Genomic DNA, 22,657 nt, shown 5'->3' on the forward strand with positions numbered 1-22,657 from the left:
TAATCGAGAATTTTGCTTCAAATAGCACAATTAACATAGCTCTCGAGCTTTTGGGTAGTTACAAGCAACCGAAGATTTCTAGATTTAATCTTTGAAAAGCATTATAACATAAACTGTTATAAGATCTGATTTTGCTTTTTACGGGAATCGATAGACAGGTCACTGACCCGAATTTTTTTCAGGGCCCTTAAGCGGGCACCGAACCCCACGCCGTCATTTTTTTGGACACACTTTTTGGGGACCAAAATTGTTTGCCCCCCCCCCCCCCCCAAAAAAAAATTGTGTTCTGTATCCGTCCTTGTGTAATAGACCACGGAGAATGCCGGGGGAAAAAACTAAGTTTATAAAAAAATATAACTTTAAGCAAGTTTAAGCTCCTTTATACTTTCTCTCAAACATAATTGGTAGAGTTAACTTGTTCATTAACATAAAAGCTGTTAAAATTTTACAAAAAAAAGATTGGATAATATACCAATACAGAAGCATTATATCAACGCTAGAGGGTATAAAATATTACTACTATAGTTACCACTATAACTGTAGGCATATCCGAACTTACGATATATAGTTCGACTGGTCTAACTCCAATTAAATGAAAATGGTAAATAATTACGCGAAAGAAAAGAACTCTATATATAGGATTACGTAACATAATCTAGTCAACCTGCAGACAGAGTTATATCAGTGTACAATTCATACATCACATTAATAAAAAGGCCTTTTCAATTTCTGCCAATTTGAAGCTTTGCATAGTGATCTCGACAAAATGTAAATTTTGTTTTTGAGGGGGCTGGTCTTACAAATATCCAATCGTCTCAATGTGTATATCTTGTCATTTGTATCAGTTATGTTGATGCGACATCAACGCCATGGGGCGTGCTTCCACGGATTGCAGATGATGACTGGGTGCTTGTCATCTTCCTGATCTGATCGACGCAGATCAGCTTCCCAAGCCCTTTCCTCCCCGTCTTCTTCCCAACAATGAAGAGCAGGAAGATAGCCAGGCCAAGCAGTGAGTTGAGTACGGCAAAGATCCACTGGAAGAAGTAGGTTGCATCCTCAACCGCCAGGAAACCCACTAACCAAGTCGCCCCCAGCAGTAGACTTATGGGCAGCATGAGTCTACCGTGACGGATGGAGGCATCTAGGTGGGTCTCACGGCGGGTTACTGAGGACTCGATGCGCTGACAGACGAGACGACGCACGAGGAGGATGAAGATGAAGACGTTGAAGAGCAGCATCATGCCAACTGGGAGGAGGACGCAAAAGTAGAGTGCGTTGCCAGGTGTTAAGAAGCAGCTAGATAATGAAGCAAGGCAGGTCAGTGTGTTTTAATCACTCTTCTTTGGAAGATTATTACACTGGGATAAGTTTGCGGATACAATGTGTGACATATCTAACTCTTTAAGACGATCACATTAACTTCAAGTTAATATCAAGTTAACCATCCAATATTTAATTCTCGCAGGTTATGCTTCACAGGGCGTTTTTGCAAATCTGACTGAAGTAAGGTCGAGTAAGAACATGCTCTCATTAACAACAATGTAAAACTCGTCTATACAGTAGTCAGTCTTGATCTCTACAGTACGGAGCTTTTAAAGGGACATAGATGAAAAAAAAATTGAAAACATCTTCGTTAGAAAGAAAAAAATCTGCGTTCGAACGAAAAAAATCTGCGTTCGAACGAAAAAAAATCTGCGTTCGAACGAAAAAAATCTGCATTCGAACGAAAAAAATCTTCGTTCGAACGAAAAAAATCTGCGTTCGAACGAAAAAAAATCTGCGTTCGAACGAAAAAAATCTGCGTTCGAACGAAAAAAATCTGCGTTCGAACGAAAAAAAATTTCGTTCGAACGAAAAAAATCTGCGTTCGAACGAAAAAAAATCTGCGTTCGAACGAAAAAAATCTGCGTTCGAACGAAAAAAATCTGCGTTCGAACGAAAAAAAAATCTGCGTTCGAACGAAAAAAATCTGCGTTCGAACGAAAAAAATCTGCGTTCGAACGAAAAAAAAATCTGCGTTCGAACGAAAAAGAGAAACAAAAGAGAAACAATTATTATCTATAATTCATAAAATACCTGAGACAGTTTAGCTATTCCTATTGGTCGAGAGCCCGTCATGTGGCCGGTATTAAACGGATGATAAAAGACATGGCTAGCTGGTCTTAAAAACTTTTCCAGTGTCACAATAAAATGTTGACTCCTTAAAATCCAGTGCCTCTTACCGTTTTATTGGTTGAACGTTCACAATCCTCACGTAGGCATGCGCAACACTACCGGCGAGTCAGAATTTTATAGTTCTAAATTCAAAACGCAACGCCCCAGGTGCGTTCTGCGCGACATCGCGAATTTCCGTATTCGTGACCTAAAGTGTGACGTCATCTCAGGTAAAGGTCTCACTGTTACAGAGCTTTATTTCAGCATCAAAAGTTGCCAGGATTTTTCGGTTTCGCTGATATAAATCTCCTCTTTGACGATTCCTTGTAAATCTGTCAGTGTATGGGAGCAAGCCAATGAGCAAACTTTTCTCACAAATACTTTCAGTGAGCAAACTTTTGGTTAACAATTTGAACAGAAAACCCCTAAACTGAACAGTGCCTTGCTGAAATGACATCACAGAAATAGCGCCCTCAGTTGTCCACAAAAACAAAAAAAGTGTAAAGAAGGGTACTTTTTAATAAAATTAACCAAAAAAGGGATTTTAAATAGTTTCCACATTCTAGAGGAAATACCTGCACAAAACATGTTCCTAAGAAAAATCCATCTCATAAGGACCCTTTTATACTTACTATTCGTCCTCGAGTTCCCACTGTCCAGTGACCAAATACGGCACCACGAACGTGCAGGCCACGATCACCATTGGCAAACCTTATAAACCACTAGAAATACCTTTAAGTTTGTGAGTTTCTACTGAGTATATTACAGCTGCAAGTTCACCTCTTAATAAAGTCCGTCTTCACGTTGATAACTGAAAGCTTTTATAGCAGTTAGTTTCAAACGCACCTCGAAAACGTTTCACGACTTAGGTTTCCAGAAAATGAAGAACAAAAACGCTCTACAAAGTGTCTACATTTAAAGCTGTAATGTCGATTTTGTTTCGTACAGCAATTTTGTATTGGACCTGTATAGGCATGGAACTCCACCCAAGATTTGTTGCAATTCTACACTTCTGATGAAGAGTGAGTTCAGAATGGTCTCACTCTATTGACTCGCCGACCCCAAGGCCTAACCTTCAACAATACTTTTAAGAGGGCGACTGATGTACATGTCATTGATGAGGAAATCTAAAACTAACCCCAACAGAACAGCAGCATCTTCAACAGATATCCAGTCATCAGTCCCCTGCGCGTGATGACAAGCAGGTAGAAAAGATTCAGCGCCTCGGCCGAGGCCCAGCAGACGGAGGTCAGAAAGAAGTAGTGGATCAGAGCGCCCATGATGACACAGGTGACCGGGGACTGAGCCTGTTCTATACCGGCCAGAAAGACGGCATACAAGGCTAGCAGGGATACGCACAGGTTGATCACGGACTTCTTCGCCGGGTTGTTTCTAAGCTCACTGTTTCATCGAAAGCAGAATCGTTATTTTTTTAAACATGCGGTTGACAAGAATCCTAACAAGTTAAAGGGCCCATGCAATATAATTTTTTAATGTATTCCTTGAAAATGCACCTTTGTGTCCCACTCAACCTTATTTTCAATTTTCGTTTTGCCATTTTCAAGGGTATTTTGCTTTTGTGGTTTCTTAATGCAAATTTACATATTCAAAAGCAAAAGCGTGATTTCATTTCAATTCAGGCAGAAATCTGCATCTTAAAGCTACTTCTGCACCAAAAGCTGACAGCATTTTGGATTTCTTGCGGTTGTAGTTGCGGTTGTAGTTGCAACAATTCGTCGCAGTTTGGACAAAAGACCACTAAACTGAACAATGTTTCCCTGAAATAACAAAGCAACAACGCCCTCAGTCGTCAGGAAAAACACGTAACATTTTTTAATGTTAATGAAAAATCAAAAAGGGGTGTAAATCAAAAAGGGGTGTCAAATAGGGGTAGAAAGTTGCACAGAATAATTTTCCTACGTAAAATTCCTCTTATGATCCCTAAACTTGAGGAAAACAGACTTTTTTAACGCACGTTATTCAATATCTGGTACTTTAAATAACATGACTGGCGAAACTTGGCCATAACCATCATAACACAATTCTCACCCATGCACCAAGCAAGCCATAATAGTCAGAAGCAGCGCCCCGATCGATACTGCACAGCCGACCTTGCTGATGATATCCAACGCAAAATTGTCAATATCACCATAATAACTCTGAGAAAACAAAACAAAAACAGACAGCATGCAATAAACAGCCACACAAAAAACTCAGGTTTGCACACCCCCACAAACAGAAGAATGTAATTTAAATCAATTACACCTTTAGACTCACCAGTAGAATAGCGAAGTTAGTCAAGTGATTGCAGTCACAGGCCACGGGACGTTGACCAGGGTTGACCGTGGACTGAGAACATCCCTCAGTGGACCAGTTGCTGGCAGCAGTGTCCCAGAAGACACAGATTGACTCACCTGTCAGTGATGTCTAAAACAAATGAAAAATATCTTGAGTACCATCAAAATGCGACCTTGTTCAATTTGTATTTGTAAAAACAAACAAAAAAGACTTACATGGGCAGTAAACGAAACAAGGGGATCGGGTCCAAGAAACTCGTGACAAAAAAATATTTACCTCATTCAACAATTTCGAATCAAATTTTTGGTATGCTTTTGGCTTGGATGGAATAAATTTTAAGCTTTCTTTTAAATTTTCATATTTGTGTCCGAATGTTTTCGATGTCACTAACGTCCAGAGAAATGAAAGACGCTACAACAGGGCTCATCAGGTTTTCAATGATTTGATCTCGGTCTCCGACGATAGCTGATACGATGCGACTGTTCACTAACAGTTGTCTCCCGTCAGGAAAGCTTAGCGACTCGGGTGTGGCTAACTGAAACAGTTTTGAGGTCTGGTACACGGCGAAAACAACAGGCAAATTTATCCTGGAACCTGCATGAAACAAATTAATTGTCACATACTTTGATTTAAAAACAATTCAATTCGCCTTAGTTCCTGACATAACTGTCCCTGTTTCCCTCTTTGCATTTCTTACAAAAATACTTCGTTGCATGTTTTTCTTCACCTTGTTCATCATCCAATTTCAGAGCTTCTCCGGGAAGACCAATGAATGCTTCGGCGTCATCCCGTGGTTCGGTCACCGAACTCAACTGACCCTCATTGTTCTGCAGTGTGTCATCGAGGAACCCGCCTCTAGGGATGCTAGCGTAGCTTATGCCGGAATCGGTGTCTAAATCTGGGCCAAGTACGACGACATCAACAGCTAGGTTCGACAGGTTGTCAATCGTCAGGTTTTCCTGGATGTACGTCAGCTGTGTCTCGAAGGTTTGGAGGATCCTTCCAGCAGCATCATCATCACTCTTTTCGAAGATTTCGTTAGGCAGATTGAGAACGTTGTCGACAGTCTTGACGACGTTTACGCTCACCTTTTGTACACAAATTGTCAGAACAAAACTTATTGTTTCTAACGTCCAAGATGCAAACACACTTTAATTTAAAAAAGAATCTAAAGCTCGTTTGCTTTGAAATCCGCCCCAGCGAATGGCGCGTGCACTATTGAGACAATTTATAACGATCAGTGAGAATGAGGAATATGGATCTTCATATCTTGACATTGTGCCTGGAGACTTGGATTGGTTACATTTGCTATATTCTCCAGAACTGTTGCCGTCAGAGAGAGCTCATTCCCTTCAATGTCTTCGTTGATTAAGCTCGATGTCGCGTTCTTCAGCGTAGCGGACACTTTAAGAGCATTGGTTTCATGTACCACAACCTACGCTTAAAGAAAATGAAGATGATGCCTATTAAGTAAATATTAAGTAATTTTTTAGTAAATCGCCACATATGCTTACCATCCAAACAATTTCTGATTCTCATTACAGGATTTTACTTTTGCATGTAATACCTGGCTCCAGTATACAGGTAGCCTGCTCACAGAGCTTAAGTACCCTCTAAGTTCATGACGCGTTGTATCATTCTTTGAACAAACCCCAACCCCAACCCTAACCGGTTGTGCAGGCAAATTGCGAACTGTACTAGCTGTCGTTTGATGGAACTGTTTTCTTTCTTCGTATAAATATAGGTGACAAATTCCATGTGGCATCTCGAGAAAAATCGCTTTGTCGGTCATAATCCATGCATTGCATAAACTATGTTTATGTCGCTATTATCTAAACTACCTTGAGTCATTTCCATGCGCTCAAGATTTTCGATTTCAATTTTACGTAGGTAATGATGAAGAGGAAAGGTCTATGGCCTACCTGTGCCAGGAATTCTAAGATGTCACCAACTTCACACTCTGTTTGAACCCCACACTCATTCGATTTACCGGTTGATTCGATGTGGCAAGTGTACACTGAAAACAAGATGGTTTTTAACATTGTAAGGTTCGAAACCAAATGTGTCTGTCCTTTAGTTCTTGCGCAGGCTTCTGTGTTTAATTGCTAGGTTATTTTTGTTGTCATTATTTATTATACAAATACTGAGTGACTCAGAGTGGAATGGGATGAATATTATCGCAAGGTAAATCTGGACTTTTTATTTCACTAGTGAAATGGAAAAGTCCAGATTTCAATATTAATAAAGCGATAATATTCCACCCATTGCACAATTTAAAGTCACTCAATATTTATTTTATATAACTGACTTTCAGATCCTCGCCATTTGATTTACGGTTAAAATGAACTTGTACTTCAATACAAAATTGGTGGGAAATGAATTTCTCTCTTCCAAACCCAACCCTTCACGAAATGTTTGAATACAGGACCAAACTACCTATATCAGTAAGGAAATTGTATTTCTGTTAATTGATTAAAAAAATGAAGAAAAAAGCATACTGTTTGTTTCACATGCAATTCCTCGAAAGCCTTCAGAACAATTGCAGTAGATTTGATCCCCAGACGAACTCGTGTAACAAGTCCCACCATTCTGGCAAGGTGAAGATGAACACGGATGCGATGATACTGTTAATTATAAACACACTGCAATATTCAAGCAAAGTACCTCAATCAGAAATCTATAGATTTATGGGCCCGGCAATTCAAGTGTCTGATCTTTAAAGGGGTTTCTGGAAATACATGTTACGAGTGATTGGCAGAGTCAATGCTTTAGTCAATGGTGACTAAAAGATGTCAACATAAACCAGCTGTGTTTTGTCGGTGTATCTGTTCAAAGCTGAACTAGTGGAATACTTGATGATACCAACGCGGGTCTCGTGCGCACTGATGTTGAAGTTGTCCACGACATTTGATACGAAGTTCTTGGTCTGCTCAAAGTCAGTAGATCCCACACTCCCTGAACTATCCAAGACAAAGACAAGATCTATGTCTTGGACGCATTCTAGACAAACAGGAATGACATTTATTATGATAAACTAACAAACTGTAACACGAATCAACGCACAATGACGCAACCAACCGAATGTCCAACTGACTGACCGACTGACCAACCAACCTACTGACCATTTGATTGAACGAACAGTCGACCTCCGACTATTTCGTATAGCAAAAATCTTGGCTTCACATGAGCACATGACCAGTGACATGCCGACCACTTCGAAAACTACAGACAGAAAGAAAATCCCAAAACAACTATACGAATGTAAAAAAAAAGATATTCACAACCTTTCCCCGTATTTGTACTTTTAATCCAAATAGTGTTGTTGGTTTCCATGTCTTACCTTCACTTTCAAGAGCTCGGACCTTCCTGATGAAATTCTCCACCGTACCTGTCGGTTGATCGTGGTATCCAACTCTCCATAATGACGCTTGATTATTCAGTCCCTGTCAAAACATCCAAAAAGAAAGCACTCAATAACTCTTCTTAAATCGTGGAAAAACTTTAAAAATAAAACACCAGTGTTGGAGGTCTCGAGGCCGGCCTCGGCCTCGAGGCCGGCCTCGAGGCCGATTTTCATGGCCTCGGCCTCGGCCTTGGCCTCGGAGGTTCAATGCCTCGGCCTTGGCCTCGGCCTCGGAGCCTTCCGGCCTCGGCGAATCGGTCGAGGCCGGCTCGAGGCCGCCTATTTTGATGTGTTTTCTATTCTAATTAATTTTATTTGTTTACCGTATCAAACCCTCGAGATTCTGCTGCAGTGGGTTCCGTGAAACGAACGCATACAATGTATACGCACGAATGAACTGGAAATGGTTGCATTATACGTACTCACGTACGTAGCATTTTCGCCTAGCCTGCGCTTCGGCTTTCCAAGTGCGTGCAAGCATTATAACTGTTACCACGTGCCAGACTACATAAGTCTGGCACCATTCCCATTTGCGTACAATAACATGTGGTAGTAGACTAGTCTGGTCGCAGTGTTGTACAAAATTTTCTCGTTTCGCCTCTGTACCCCGACCTTTAAAAATAATTTGCGGTAAGGTGCGGCAAGCTTAATCATTTCTTTTTATAGGCCACTGTTTCAGTAAAAGTCTGAACTTTCTGGGTACGATCGTGTGTAGAAGTCCGTACCATTTTCCCCCCATAAAGATATGATAAAAACAATTACGATTTATCAAGTAGATTTTATTTTTACACGGCAATTTCAATGAAAGTTCCGGCTCACACGGTAATGTTTGGCGCAAATGGTCAATATGGAAAGTGCGATTTCATAATTCGTTTTTCCATCCAAATGAATGCAAAGTTCTGAATGAATGTTTTAATAATAAGAGTCAGTATTCCTCGTGGTACCAGGATACTTTTTTGTATTTTTAGAGCCATGTTGATACTTATTACATGTATAAGCACGGTTTGAAATTGACTAATTTTGCGTGGTTACAGATATACGGCCAAAACCTCTGGAATCCCTACCTCTTGCCATGATCTTAAAATTCTTCGAAGCCATTGGATTCAAATCGGATGATCCGAGAATTCATGGTCATTTTGATGAACTGAGTGAGTGATATCATGCACGCATGTTCCGTGTTACTTGGAGCGGGATTGGCCATTGCCAGACTTTGACTGGTACCGCTGTATTAACGGTGATAATGCGTGGACACTTATCCCGTTGTACGAGCGGGATTGGAACTATGCTTTGCCCGTGCGTAACGGCGGGCCATCTGGCATTGTCTGGTCGCATCGCGGTGTTTGCTCGGGCGCGCGCCTGGACAGTGCGAAAGTCGGGGGGGGGGGGGTCGTAACTTTTTGGTTATGAGTGGTAAAAACCTGACTCAAAAATCAAGTTGTTGTTTATTTAATGGGGATTCCTATGATATTAAGCATTTTGATAGGTTTTTAAAATGATATTAATAAGACATGCTAAAAGTAAACGATGTAAATCTTACAGAATAGAAACTCAAAAGTTGGCCATTTAAATTGTTGTATCTCCAAAGGGCAAACACCTATGAGACTGATTCAAACGCCATTGATTTGTTATGTAATTTGCTTTCAGTGATACAAAACTTGAGATTTCTTTCTTTAAAAAATTAAACTCCCTACAACAGGAAACCCATTGCAAGCTGTACATTTTTTAAGCCAGGTACTGCAAAACTCAGTGAATTCAACTGAAAAGATGTTAAAACTCCAACATAATCTTAGCCTTGTTTTAGTGATTTATATTTTATTATGTGTTTTGATAGCTTGCCTCGGCCTCGGCCTTGGCCTCGGAGGTGGTGGCCTCGGCCTTGGCCTTGGCCTCGTGGTTGTGGCCTCGGCCTCGGCCTTGGCCTCGGAGGTTGTGGCCTCGGCCTTGGCCTCGGCCTCGGAGGTTGTGGCCTCGACTACAACACTGTAAAACACCAATAATTCAAAACAATTCAGTATATTTCAAACAGTTAGGTCACTCCCCCCTCCAGTCCCTAAATGCAAACAAATCACCTAGCATATAATGCAAGAAACAGGGATAGTTGTGAAAACCAAAGTATATTTGGGGGGATGGAGTGACAAATCTTTTGGACCTGTTTTCAGACGAAGTTGTTGAGATCTTGGTTTATTTTGGGTACATTTTGCACCACAAGATGACAAGGCAATTTAAATTTTGACATACTCCTGGGATAATAAAATGTGGGCTTAGACTGTGAAAATACAGCCGAGCAGCCACGGCCGAATACAGAGGTTTACGACAGTCTCGCCAAGTACTCCGGCTCCAGTTTATGCCCAGGATCTGCTGGATGTCATTAAAGATGGAAGCGTAACTCGGGTTGTTGTACAATCCGAAGGTGATGTCATAGACAGAGCGGTCCACTCTCCATATTCCGCCGTGGTACATATCGCAATCGTAGGTGATGGACGCAGTTCCGTCAGCGGTTTCAACCCAAGCGATGCGCCGAATGAACCTGTAGTTTGCGCGCAGATCCGTGTTCAGTGCCGTCAGGCGATCGATCTTCGACACGGTAGCCTCCACGACAGCCGTGCCGCGTGCTCCGGGAAGGATAGTCAGGTCTGTTCCTTGCTGGGAGCGAGCCGGCTCGGAAAAGAAGGCAGCAATGCTGACCAGCACAAGAAGACCTGGCGAGAGAAATTGTACGAAGAAAAAATGTGTAAATCATCCTTTGCGCTGAATCGCCGTGTGAAACAATTCGTCTCAATAATGAGACGAATGAATGTATACATAATTATTGTCTCTACAGAATAAACAAAAACAAAAATAGAATGTCGTGGGCTGACGAGCTTAACTTATGTCATTACTAATGTTGGAAAATAAGTTTAATAAAATGCAATACCTCGAGCTAGCATAGTCTCTGTTGTTTATGTAAGTCCGATCCAAAAGAAAATGTTGCGATATGGCATTCCTCTCACTCCAGACTTCAAGCACAAAATGCTGCTAGCACAAGGAAGCGTAGACCACAAACAAATCTGGTTCATGCATGATAGGCGAACGATAGTTTTCTTTAGAAAACCTATTTTTGAAAGTGCAAGTAGGGCCCGTGGATCAAGGCCGCCCATGCACACGTAACGGAATGAAAAGAAAGAATTGAAGGCTTATGCACGTATATTATTATAATATTGTAAGCCGGCACCTGGATCGGAGACAATACCAAAGGATTCAATGAATATTCGCCCCAAAAAACCAGACTTTGGATTTCTAAAGTGAACATTAAAGTTCCAAACTTTAGAGTCCAGCTGAATATTTTTTTAATGGAAGGGAAGATTCGACCTTCGGTAGGAGTGTTCTGGGGAAACACATGTTATGTAGTATGTGCACTTTCTCAATAGCCCACACGTCGCACCAATTTTACAACATTGGGTTGGCCACCGACAGGCATTGCAGTGTTACCCGTTTATTTATTCTTTCTTCTTCTTCTTCTTTTTTTCATGAATTTAATATTTACATTTATACGATTATATGCTAAATAATAATAGTCAACTATGGATCCAATTTTTATATAGATCCCAGATTGTGAATACATACACAGCGACAATCTTTAGAAATAACTTCAACGCTTCTGATACACTTTTCTGTGACTGTGCCATCATTAAATCAATCAAGTTGTGATTTGTATGTTGATCCTGCACGCCTGCGGAGTGAAAAACCAGAGATAAAAACTCTTGCGAGAAAATACTCTGGAAAACCCCGCTAGACGAATAAGACTAATAGTAGTATGGTTTCCATTAATTTCTCTAAACAGTACTTTTCCCGTACTGAGAGTTACGACATTGCATGACTTTATGGTCAAAGTGCCCGATTTCAAAATCTAATCTATAAATGCGATATAATAATAATAATGATCATTAAATATAAACTTGAAGAAGTCGAGCCTGCCGGTGCGCAGATGGTCCATGCTGACTAAGCACCGCCTTATACTCCCCCTTTTTGCTCCAATCTTCATCCGCGTATGGCGGAGTGACATTTGAGAACTACAATTCGTTCTAATTCGCCCCGCTCAACCGAACGAAATACCATTTTTTTTGTGCAGAGGAATATTTCGTGCAGTTTTGTGCTTTTGTAATGAACTGGAGCAATTTTTAGAGCACATTTTTTATGTAGCGCACGCGCACTACCTTGTACCGGATATTACACTTGAAGGCAATTAATCATTAATTTTACCAGAAATTTAGAGGAAGCTGACATTTTTGTTTGTATCGTAACGCTTTCCATGAATGTTTAATGTTGGAATTTGTATGAAGAGAATATGATGCAGGAGTAACCGGCAGATTTAGGCTTAATCATTAGATTAAATACCTTGAACTTTCGTGGAAAATGTACTCCCAGTTTCTCCTTTAAACCCCAAGCTTTCTTGCATTCCGGATTCAGCAGAATCTACTGAAGCACATGATAGACTGTATTGACTTTGACCCTGTGAATGTATTTTCCTAATGAGGTACCTGCTTATCATTGCATGCTCACAAAGACTGGCCAACATGGGCGTCGCGAGGGGGGAGGGGGGCAAGGGCCCCCCCCCCCCTGGAAAAGCAAAAAAAAAAAAAAAAAAAAAAAAGAGGCGCGAAGACAAAGTGGTGTAAATTTAATGAGTTGGGGGGGGGGGGGAAATGTCCCTGCCCCCCTCTAAAACTGATAAATCGAGAATGTGTTGAGAAATACAAGAATATTTTGGCAAATTTTTTTTTGCCCCCCTCTAGAAAAAATCCTGGCGACGCCCATGCTGGCCAATACACAATATGTAAGAGGGAAGCACAAACAATACTTTAGATCAGTGAACAAAATGTAGCCAAGTCGTTTACTGTTAAAAAAAAATAGGCAGTAGACGATGGACAGGATAGCAGGCCTATTGCTGAGGCTGTTGCTTTGAAAAACAACGGTTGTGTATATTTGGCCTGAAACAAACACAACAGGTGCCAGTGCAAGGTGGCGTGGGGTGCGGGTCCGGGGAATTCCCATAAATAGCCCAAAAATTGCCTAAATCACGTTTGTTTAGGCTGTGGACCATGAACTCGAGGGTTTGTAAAAACGATGGAAGGAAGCCGTGCACAGGACTGCGAGCTCGTATTTCTGTACTGTGAAATTCGTATGAAATTGGGCCCTAAAACTTCTCTAATTTTTTCAATGAAGCGCAGGCATCATTTTTCAAAGTGGCAATGGGCTGCAGAACTATTTGTAGATGTGAACATGTTTGGATGCATCCCCCCAGAAAAAAAATGACAGGGAATTACTAACCAAAAATAATTGAACAGAACATTAAAGATGATGACGTCAGTTTTAATTTGATAGGTGTCTCAAACACATTGGAGAGTTGTGAGTATTTTGTTTAATATATTTTTTTTAAATTTCGCGTAATTGTAGGTTTTCCCGGCCAATCTCCTGCAACGTTCATTCACTTCTGAAAATTGGTCATTCAATTTCGTCTAAATTGGAATGCATGTCTTTAATCCCATGTCAATTCAACGAAAGTTCAATCGTTTTCATTGTCCGTGCATTCGGTTTTGAGAAACAATAATTATATAGTTAACCACTATTTTGTATACGATTCTGAGCAAACTTTACAGTTGCGATAACTTGGCTCATGTGGACATCTGAATGGCTGCAAACGTGTACACTTCACGCTTGCATGCGGTTTCCATTGTGTCAGTTCATGTCAGCAGTGCTGCAACTCCACGATGCACGGCAACTTACAGCGCCCCATCATAATATTTATGGAAACTCCCTGTATTAGAATATTTCAATTAATATGCGCACACAGTGATCACCAATAGATGTGAAATATATCAGAGAGCCTTGATTCATGATAAAAATCACTACAAGGTAGACCCAGGTTAAGTGACATTAAACAGCTGTCAGATTGAAACTCCATCATAACTGGTTGTTTAACTGCAGGGCTTGACAAGGACTTCGTACTTTTTAGAATGCATGATTCACTTTGCGAAGGAGGACGGTTCAACAATGATATTAACAAGATGCAAGGTCAAACGTTCACAATGCAAAGGTACATGGTTCATATTGCGAAGAAGCAAGGTGCAACGTTGAAATCAAGCATGATCAATGGTGTACATTGACAAGATCGAACGTGAATATTAACAAGTAGAAACATTCACATTAAGAAGGAACAACTTCCACAATGCGATATTAAGCTACGTGCAACGTGCATATTGCGAAGGTACAACGTCAATATTAAGAAGTTACAAGGTTCATATTAAAAAGGTCAATATAAAAATGTCGTTCCAGGGCCACCGTACTGTCACGACACGGACATGACATGAGTGCCCTTTAGTACGTACGTTCACAGCTTAAGTTAACAACGAGTATGCATCACACAGAAGCGGCGTTTGAAGGGTCGTTCTGGCAGCATTTTGGATCTTCTTCATGTTATCGCCTTGCTGGTACACTGTCAACACGTTGTTCGTTGGATTAGCGGGATCCAACATCACAGGGCTGCAAAACAGAAACACAAAAAGACATCGTCTGTAGGCTACTTCCCAGTTCTTGGTAAAGGATTATGGCAGATAGGCGATGGTGGGATTGTGCCTTTAATGCTACAAAAATGGCATTTAGCACACAGTCAGAGTATGTCAATAGAAATATATTTGGCTAAAATGCCATTTGTCCTTTGAAAAAGTACACGTGGAATAACAAGCAATGGCAGCCATTTTGAAAGTTGTGAATGTTGCATGGACGTTATTTTACCTACAGTTTTTCAAAGGACGAATCTGTGATGGCCCCTTTCTTAAGACATACTCTTGAATGTTTGTCAAATGCCGTACTTGTATCATCAAAGGAACATTTCCACTAAATATTTCCCTTATTTTCCCCCTAGTATCTTTGCAATATCATAAAAAGTTCCCTCTGTAGGCGTGAACATCGACATAAAAGTACCCCATTGTCAAGGAGAGAGTTATGGACGAAGGTAGTGTCACCCATGATAAAATATGTTTTATATATGCATAAGTTGAATGGGTTGACCTTCAAGGAACAGGACCACTTTCTTGGTAATGAGACACATCTAAGGAATAGCCAGCTTGGCCAAAAGGCCCTCGTGGTTGGACGCTGGGCTGCACCGGAAGGCCCCAATGAATCAGCCCACAGATTTGTATGGAAATCCGATCATTCTATTAATTTGCCTTGCCTTGCCCTGCCCTAAGATACAAGTTGACCAAACACCTTCAAACCAAGGGCGGATCCAGAACACAATCTTTTGGGGGCCAAAAAAAATGTTGGTCCCCTAAAAAGTGAGTTAGTTGAGTTATGGCGGACACAATAGGAGGGTGCTATTTGGTTGGCTACATTTGGGTAAATACATTTTTTACCCGAACCAAAATACATATTCCATTTTGTCCACAGAAAAAGAACACTTTCTAATGGCATCGCAAGTTCATGTTGAAAATACAAAATAAAATGTGTAGATTATAAACAACACAATGGAATTGGCATCTCTTCCTTCGTATACTGTTTGCTGGTAAGTTGACTATTATCTTAGCGTTTTAAGAAAGTTGAGGGGTTGAATTTACATCTAATTCGTCAACAAGGAATAAGTATCAACCTACTACTTCATGCCCAGCGTCTTGATAATATCCAGCGCAAAATCCTTCGAATAGTAGTCCGTCCAGAACTTCCTCCGTTTCCACGGTTGACTTTCCAGAACTTCGAGGACGGCCTTAAGACCTTCGACTATTTCGAAGCTTTCTGGTTCACCGGCCTTCTCCCAGCAGTAGATGGTGATCAGCTCCAGCGGGTAGGACTTCTGAAGGCGCTTGGGTAGACGGGTGTAAGCCCAGTACTTCACCATCCGGATCAAGTTCCTGACGTCGTCAGGCTGATCAATGACGAAATCCCTTTGCTTTTCCACAAAGGAAGCCGAGTAGAATCCCCGCTCTTGGTGACTTGATGTTTGATTCATCATTTCGCTGTACACGTCTGGGTGATCTGTCGAGATGGAAATCGATAATTTCACACACAGTCAGACCTTTTGGGTCTGAGGTTTAGCAATTGAGAACGCTGTAAGGACGCCACTTTCTGAGAACAAACAGTGGGAAAATATCGTTTATCGAAACATTTTAGTAACTACTTTAATTATAATATCAATGATTGAAAAAATTGAATTTACGTCAATAAACTTGGATTTGCGTCTCTTTGTACACCGAAGAGGCGTCGTTAAACCGTCCTTACTCAAAAATATGACCTTTTGCAGAGATTTTCCCTAATTTGAATCCTTGGTTATCACCTGTTGAACCGTTCCAACACTTAAATCAACTTTGGTTCATATATTTGTTGGCTCTTTATGAAGCACCGATTGTGAATATCCTTCGCTTTTATAAAATCATTGAAATTCCACGAATTTAACCTTTGACAATTAAAATCGCCCCTAATTCTTACTATTGACCACAAAACCAATTTAACTCCTTACCATTGTTTGCCGTTGGGAGCAAATCGACGCTCACTGTCCTCTTGCCAACTTTCACGGCAAAATTTACTAAGTACTCGTTAGATCTAATTATCGTCACTGACGGCAGCTCGAACAGGGAGTCCTCGAATTCCTTAATGACAGTCTTGAGTTGGTTCTTATAGTCCCTAGGCGACCAATACTCGCTGATGGGTTCCAAGTCGGGCGGATTGACGAAAGCCACAAGGTCTACATCAGAATAATCTGCCAACATAGTATCCTTTCCAAGTGATCCACCCTGGAAAATGACATCAGAAAATACTTGAACAAAATTCATGGGGGACACTACTATAAATCCTTGTCTGGCAGCCACCTTGCGCCCGCAACTTTAAATATCCTTGCCAGGAAATTGTTGCAGGGTAGAAGCAGAAGAAAAGTGGAGGGTCAACGACTGCAATGCAGTGCGTATCTTCTCAACTCTTATCAATCACCGAACAATAACGTATGAAGCCCGGGAAGGGACAGGGTGGAAATTTGTTTTGGCATTTGCTAATTCGTTCGCACGAATTACTAATTCGTGCGAACAAATTACTAATTCGTGCGAACGAATTAGTAATTCATGCGAACGAATTAGCAAATGCCAAAACAAAATTCCACCCTGTCCCTTCCCGGGCTTCATAATAACGGTCCTTTTCCAATCAAGTCAAATGCAGAGAGCACCTTTACCAAGATTAATCAAATCCGGCATAGGGCGCCAAGGAATTTCAAGCATGCCAATGCTTTCATTGATTCATTCATATTTGTTTTCACTTAATCATTTTGAAACAAAAAGATTTCGACAATTATTTAGATCAATGGATAGCATTAAGCGGTGGGCTTCTCCATAATGGCTTGCGCATTAATTGGCGTGAAGCGCGCGTCGTCAGGTATGTCCGAAATTCCTCGGGTCTAGTGCCAACATTTCCAAATCTCGATTTGATTCATGTTGGGCAAGTTCGATCAAGAACCATAGTCCCCTACAGCAGCTGTAGTCCAGGCAATATAAGGTTTGACCTCAAACAAATTGCAACAGAATTTTTTTTACCACAGTGCATTTCTTTAAGGTCCCTAAAATGACATACTAAAAGTCCAAAAAAATCCAAGTGGTGGAAATATGCCTCATTTGCATAAATCCAAAATTGCCGCATATTTTAGGACTTTCACAATGATTTGGTCATATTTCTCATACTATTAGCTTCTTGAGGAACTTTAAACAACAATTTTAGTCCTTTTACATTGATTTTATCATTATTCTAGTCCTAGGTAAATTTCAAGATCCCTATGTTTCCCAAATTTGCCAAATGCGGTATATTAATTTGCATAAATGCCGTATATTAATTTGCATAAATTAAAGTTAAAATTATGGCTGTCATGTGTTGACACCACAATTGAATTTTCCCTAATAACTTCTAGTTCAGTTACATGTATGTATACATAAATATCACACCACAGAGCATCTCTGTATGGTCCCGAAAAAAAAGTACAAAAAAATCCAAGTGGTGGAAATATGCTTAATTTGCATAAATTCCAAATAGCCACTAATTATATGATTTTCATATTGATTTGGCCATAACTCTCGTCCTACATTGCTTTTTGGGGTACTTTAAACAACAATTTGTCCTTTTACATTGATTTCATCATTATTCTAGTCCTGGGTACCCTACTAGATCCCTATGTTTCCCAACTTTGCCAAATGCCGTATAATAATTTGCATAAATGCCGTATATTAATTTGCATATCAATTAAAATTAAAATTATGGCTGTCATGTGTGGACATGCCACAATTGAATTTTCCCTAATAACTTCTTTTTCAGTTATGTATCACACCACATCAGAGCATCTTTATATGGTCCCGAAAAAAATAAGTACAAAAAAAAAATCCAAGTGGTGGAAATATGCCTAATTTGCATAAATTCAAATTGGCCACTAATTATATGATTTTCATACTGATTTGGCCATAACTCTCGTCCTACATTACTTTTTGGGGTACTTCTAACAACAATTTGTCCTTTTACGTTAATTTCATCTTTATTCTAGTCCTGGCTACCTTTCGAGATCCCTATGTTTCCCAACTTTGCCAAATGTCGTATAATAATTTGCATAAATGCCTTATATCAATTTGCATAAATTCAAATAAAGTAACGTAAAGTTGAAGTTACAGCACAATTAGGACCCATGTTGGGACTTAGGCCATGGAAAATGGGTTGCACTATTCAACAGGTTTTGCACTTTTATTGAGTCTGATTTAAGAGGCGCAAGATACATATTGAGTAATCTTCATCCAAGAACAGAATGACAAAGTTTAATACTAATTCTTAACAACTAAAAAGAAACAAGTAGCAAGTCAATTAAATAAAAACACAATCATAGTTAAGGTCGCAATTATTTAAGTGGTTCTCGCTAAATCACTTAACAATATCAGTTTCGAATATGCAACTCAAAATACAAAATACGGAATAGTAAATGAAATGAAAGCGTAGCTTAACTTCTTATCATATATGATTACTGTGAAGGGAGAAAACAATTGTACTTTATCTGATAATCCAAGTTCAGTTATGAATACAGAAATATCACAAAGATTCATATTGGCGGCCTATCATCCATATTGGCTAGCATGCAATGTTAGTCTGATTGTTATCATCTACACGTACGTCATTGTATCTTAGAATGAACACTTATGTGGCAGACTATAATCTTCAGCAACCTTAGGATCAATGTCTGGTGGTGGCGAGTTGGCACAACTAGTGCCACGGTTTTCAGTGCACGCAGTTGAACAAGAGAGACCATACTTTCGGCACGTGCAGTTTCTATTCGCACAAGTCTTTCTAGCGTTCTTTCGTTTTTGGACGGTTAGTCATGACGGTTCGTCATGACGTTCGTCATAACGGTCGTCCTGTCCAATCACATTCCTTGCTGAAACGAAGGGGCGTGATCAATAAAATTTTGTCAATCAACTGGCTCCTCTGGAAATTGGAAATAATGGAAATTGAAAGCCAGCCCATGCAGTTGCTCACTTTGAATGGGATTAGTGCGGGAGTTTCAAAAGGGGTACAAGGCCATAGGCCCTACATTTATTTGCCACGCGATGTTTAAAGTTCTTAAAGAAAAGGAGCAGGAAGAAATCTTTTTTATGTAGGGACTGTCTTAGGGCGCTGATGAACTCGTACAAAAACATGATGGATTACAGGGTTCATTTGTTTATTGCGAAAATAAATTGGAAAACTGTCATCACTACATGTAGTTTTGAACGCAGTGCATGTGTTTATATATACTATGTACATATACATGTGGATTCAAACACTAAAATGTCACTTTTGCAATATACCCCATAATCCTTCATTTTTCTGTGCGACTTCATCTGTGCCTGCATGGAAGAGGTTTTTTTCTCAATTCTTTACTTTCAGAATTCTAAACATTGCACGACATGTGCCTCCTGCCTAGTTTAAGTCATATTTGCTATTAATTTAATACACATTTAACAAAATGGGCGTCTGCAGGGGTGTCACTGGGGGTGGGGTGGGCAAATGTCCCCCGCCCACCCAAAAACAAAATGATCAATTGAAAATATGCTAGAGAGAATACAAGGATTTTGGGGGACAATTAATTTGCTTTGCCCCCGCTACAAAAAAAATCCTGGGTGGGCCAAATGAGTGGCAAATTAAGTGCTTTGCCCAAGGGCACACGCACCACAACCCCAGGGCGAAATAACAAGAACTATTTTATTTCATACACTTCTCATTTTTTCGCCATAACTGATTGCAATGGTACCTCACCAGTTTAGTTTCAACAGAACGTACAATGTAGCCACGAACCATTCTTTCGTTGGCTCAGAGCAAACTTTTTTATTACGCCCTGCAAAAACAAGAAAGCCATAATAAAAATCATGTATTTTTAGATGATAAGCATATGTTACATAAACTCCAGGGACTCAGAGGCTCCGTCAAATTCCAAATTGAAGTCTACCGAGTGAACACTGCTTATGTTTTTGAGTAGTCATAATGTGAACAAAAAAAAGTGGATCACGTCTCCCATATCAGGCAGCTTTTTTTCTGCTTCTTTTACTTTGACTTGATGGCTTGCTTTAAAAAAAAATGTCTTCACAAATTAATAGTCATGAGTAGAAACGAGGAAGAACAAAAGACAAATGGACAATAATTGCAGCCTCTCATTTCCAACAAGCCTCCTTCTACAGTATCAGATTTAGAGGGGGCGGTTGCAATTCCCTCTGCCGTTCAGCAGCTGCCTAATTTTATAAACTATTAAAATGGGACCAAAAAATAACAGAGCAAACTTTTATTATGCCCTGCAAAAACCAAAAAGCCACAAAATATTTTTTTTTTTTTTTTTAGAAAATAAGCATATTTTATTGCTTATGCAGAAAATTTATGATTCGTACAGTCTAGCCACGAACCAATCTTTCGATAATTCAGAATATAATTTTATTACGTCTGTGCAAAAACAAAACAGCCATAATTTTGTGTATTTTTAGATGACAGGCATGTGTTACATTAACTCCAAGGACTTTAGAGGCTCCGTCAATCTCCAAATTGAAGTTTGACGGGTTTTTTCGGGTAGCCATGTGCAGCACCAGAAATGCGCTTCAAAAGTTAGATTATGTCTTCCATATTATTTGCCGAGGCAGCAACCAACTTCCAATTGAGCAAGCAGTGATCAAACTCCTTTTTGTGCCGTAGTGTGGTTTGGGTTTGTGACTCATGATCAGAGGGTCAGGAGTTCGAATTCAGCTGCTGGCCATTATGTTGTGTCCCAGGGCAGACTTCATCCACACTTGCCTCTCTCCAACCAGGAGTATAAATGGGTGCCGGCATTAGCTGTGGAGTAACCTGCGATGGACTAGCATCCCATCCAGGTGGAATAGAAATATTCTCTGAAACCGGAGATAAATGCCGGCGCTGCCCATGGCCCAATGGGCCACACTTGCTCCTGACAGACTTTACTATTTAATTACTACTTTTTATCATCAAAAAAGTGGTGGGTAAATGCCCCCATGCCCACCCTCGAAAACGCTTCTTACACCCACATCTGATGACCTCAAGTAGTGATAGGTGGTGCTGGCGGTTTTTCTGTTTGTATGGGAAGATTATTATACGGCATTTGGCAAATTTGGGAAACATAGGGACCTAGAAAGGTTCCCAGGACTAGCATAAAGATGAAATCAATGTAAAAGGACAAATTGTTGTTTAAAGTACCCCAAAAAGCAATGTAGGACGAGAGTTATGGCAAAATCAATATGAAAATCATGGTTAAAGTGGCTATTTTGAATTTATGCAAATTAGGCATATTTCCACCACTTGGATTTTTGGACCTTTTTTTAGGGGCCTTATAGAAATGCACTGTGGTGTGATATTTATGTATAAATAACTGAACTTGGATTATCAGGAAAATTCAATTGTGACATGTCCACACATGACAGCCATAATTTTAACTTTAATTTATGCAAATTAATATATTACATTTATGCAAATTATTATACGGCATATGGAAAATTTGGGAAACATGGGGATCTTGAAAGTTACGTAGGACTACAATAATTATGAAATCAATGTAAATGGACTACAATTGTCGTTTTAAGTACCTGGAAAAGCTATCGAGTATAAGAAATATGACCAAATCAATGTGAAAGTCCTAAAATTTTCGGCCATTTTGGATTTATGCAAATTAGGCATATTTCCACCACTTGAATTTTTTTGGACTTTTAGTATGTCATTTTAGGGACCTTATAGAAATGCACTGTGGTGAAAAAAATTCTGTTGCAATTTGTTTGAGGTTCTCTCAAAAAATGAAGTATTTTGCCTGGACTACTGGTGGACCAAAGATTCGACTAGATTGGCTTGCACTAGCTGTACTGTACGCAGGTACATGGTACATCACCAACCAAATAATGTCTGTCCACCAATGGTCGTTGATTGAACTCGCCCCTTGTTGAAAGCGCCCTCTGTCGCCAGCGTCGGATTTATTGTGTTGACAAGTGACCAAACTGCTTTATTAAAAATCCAAATGCAGTTTTAGGCCAAGACTAACTGTTGCATTACAACGGTGACAAACTTGGATAACTTTTTTTTTGCGTCTGGACGACACGTCATTAGGACCGTCAGTAAGACCCTATGCGTCAAGGTGTTCGAAACAAAATGGTATTAGTGATCACCGGGCAACTTCTAAACTCATGCCGACTCTTTGGATGCAATGTATTTACATTCGACTACGGATCCATTCACACTCACCTTGATAACTTTGTCGACTGTAAAGTTGTTATAAATATGTTGGACGACAATGTT

At 40.0% G+C, this 22,657-nt stretch overlaps 2 protein-coding genes across 2 annotated transcripts; both read right to left on the bottom strand.

Annotated features, from left to right (window-relative positions):
• Window positions 1–809: 809 nt before the first annotated feature.
• Window positions 810–10,785, bottom strand: LOC119718902 (adhesion G-protein coupled receptor G7-like). Its single transcript, XM_038188331.1, has 12 exons — window positions 10,773–10,785; window positions 10,097–10,557; window positions 7,796–7,898; window positions 7,318–7,455; window positions 6,378–6,472; window positions 5,183–5,543; window positions 4,847–5,049; window positions 4,435–4,584; window positions 4,207–4,316; window positions 3,296–3,558; window positions 2,790–2,868; window positions 810–1,299 (listed from the first exon to the last, which is right to left on the bottom strand). Exons 1-12 carry the CDS (start codon window positions 10,783–10,785, stop codon window positions 846–848), a joined length of 2,430 nt encoding a protein of 809 aa, XP_038044259.1. The 3' UTR covers window positions 810–845.
• Window positions 10,786–14,186: 3,401 nt separating this feature from the next.
• On the bottom strand, window positions 14,187–16,680 carry LOC119744666 (2'-5'-oligoadenylate synthase 1A-like). Its single transcript, XM_038220729.1, has 3 exons — window positions 16,347–16,680; window positions 15,487–15,865; window positions 14,187–14,377 (listed from the first exon to the last, which is right to left on the bottom strand). Exons 1-3 carry the CDS (start codon window positions 16,657–16,659, stop codon window positions 14,233–14,235), a joined length of 837 nt encoding a protein of 278 aa, XP_038076657.1. The 5' UTR covers window positions 16,660–16,680; the 3' UTR covers window positions 14,187–14,232.
• Window positions 16,681–22,657: the final 5,977 nt, after the last annotated feature.

Source organism: Patiria miniata, unplaced genomic scaffold, assembly GCF_015706575.1.
Source record: "Patiria miniata isolate m_02_andy unplaced genomic scaffold, ASM1570657v1 HiC_scaffold_7, whole genome shotgun sequence".
In the NCBI taxonomy this organism is placed as follows: Eukaryota; Metazoa; Echinodermata; class Asteroidea; order Valvatida; family Asterinidae; genus Patiria; species Patiria miniata.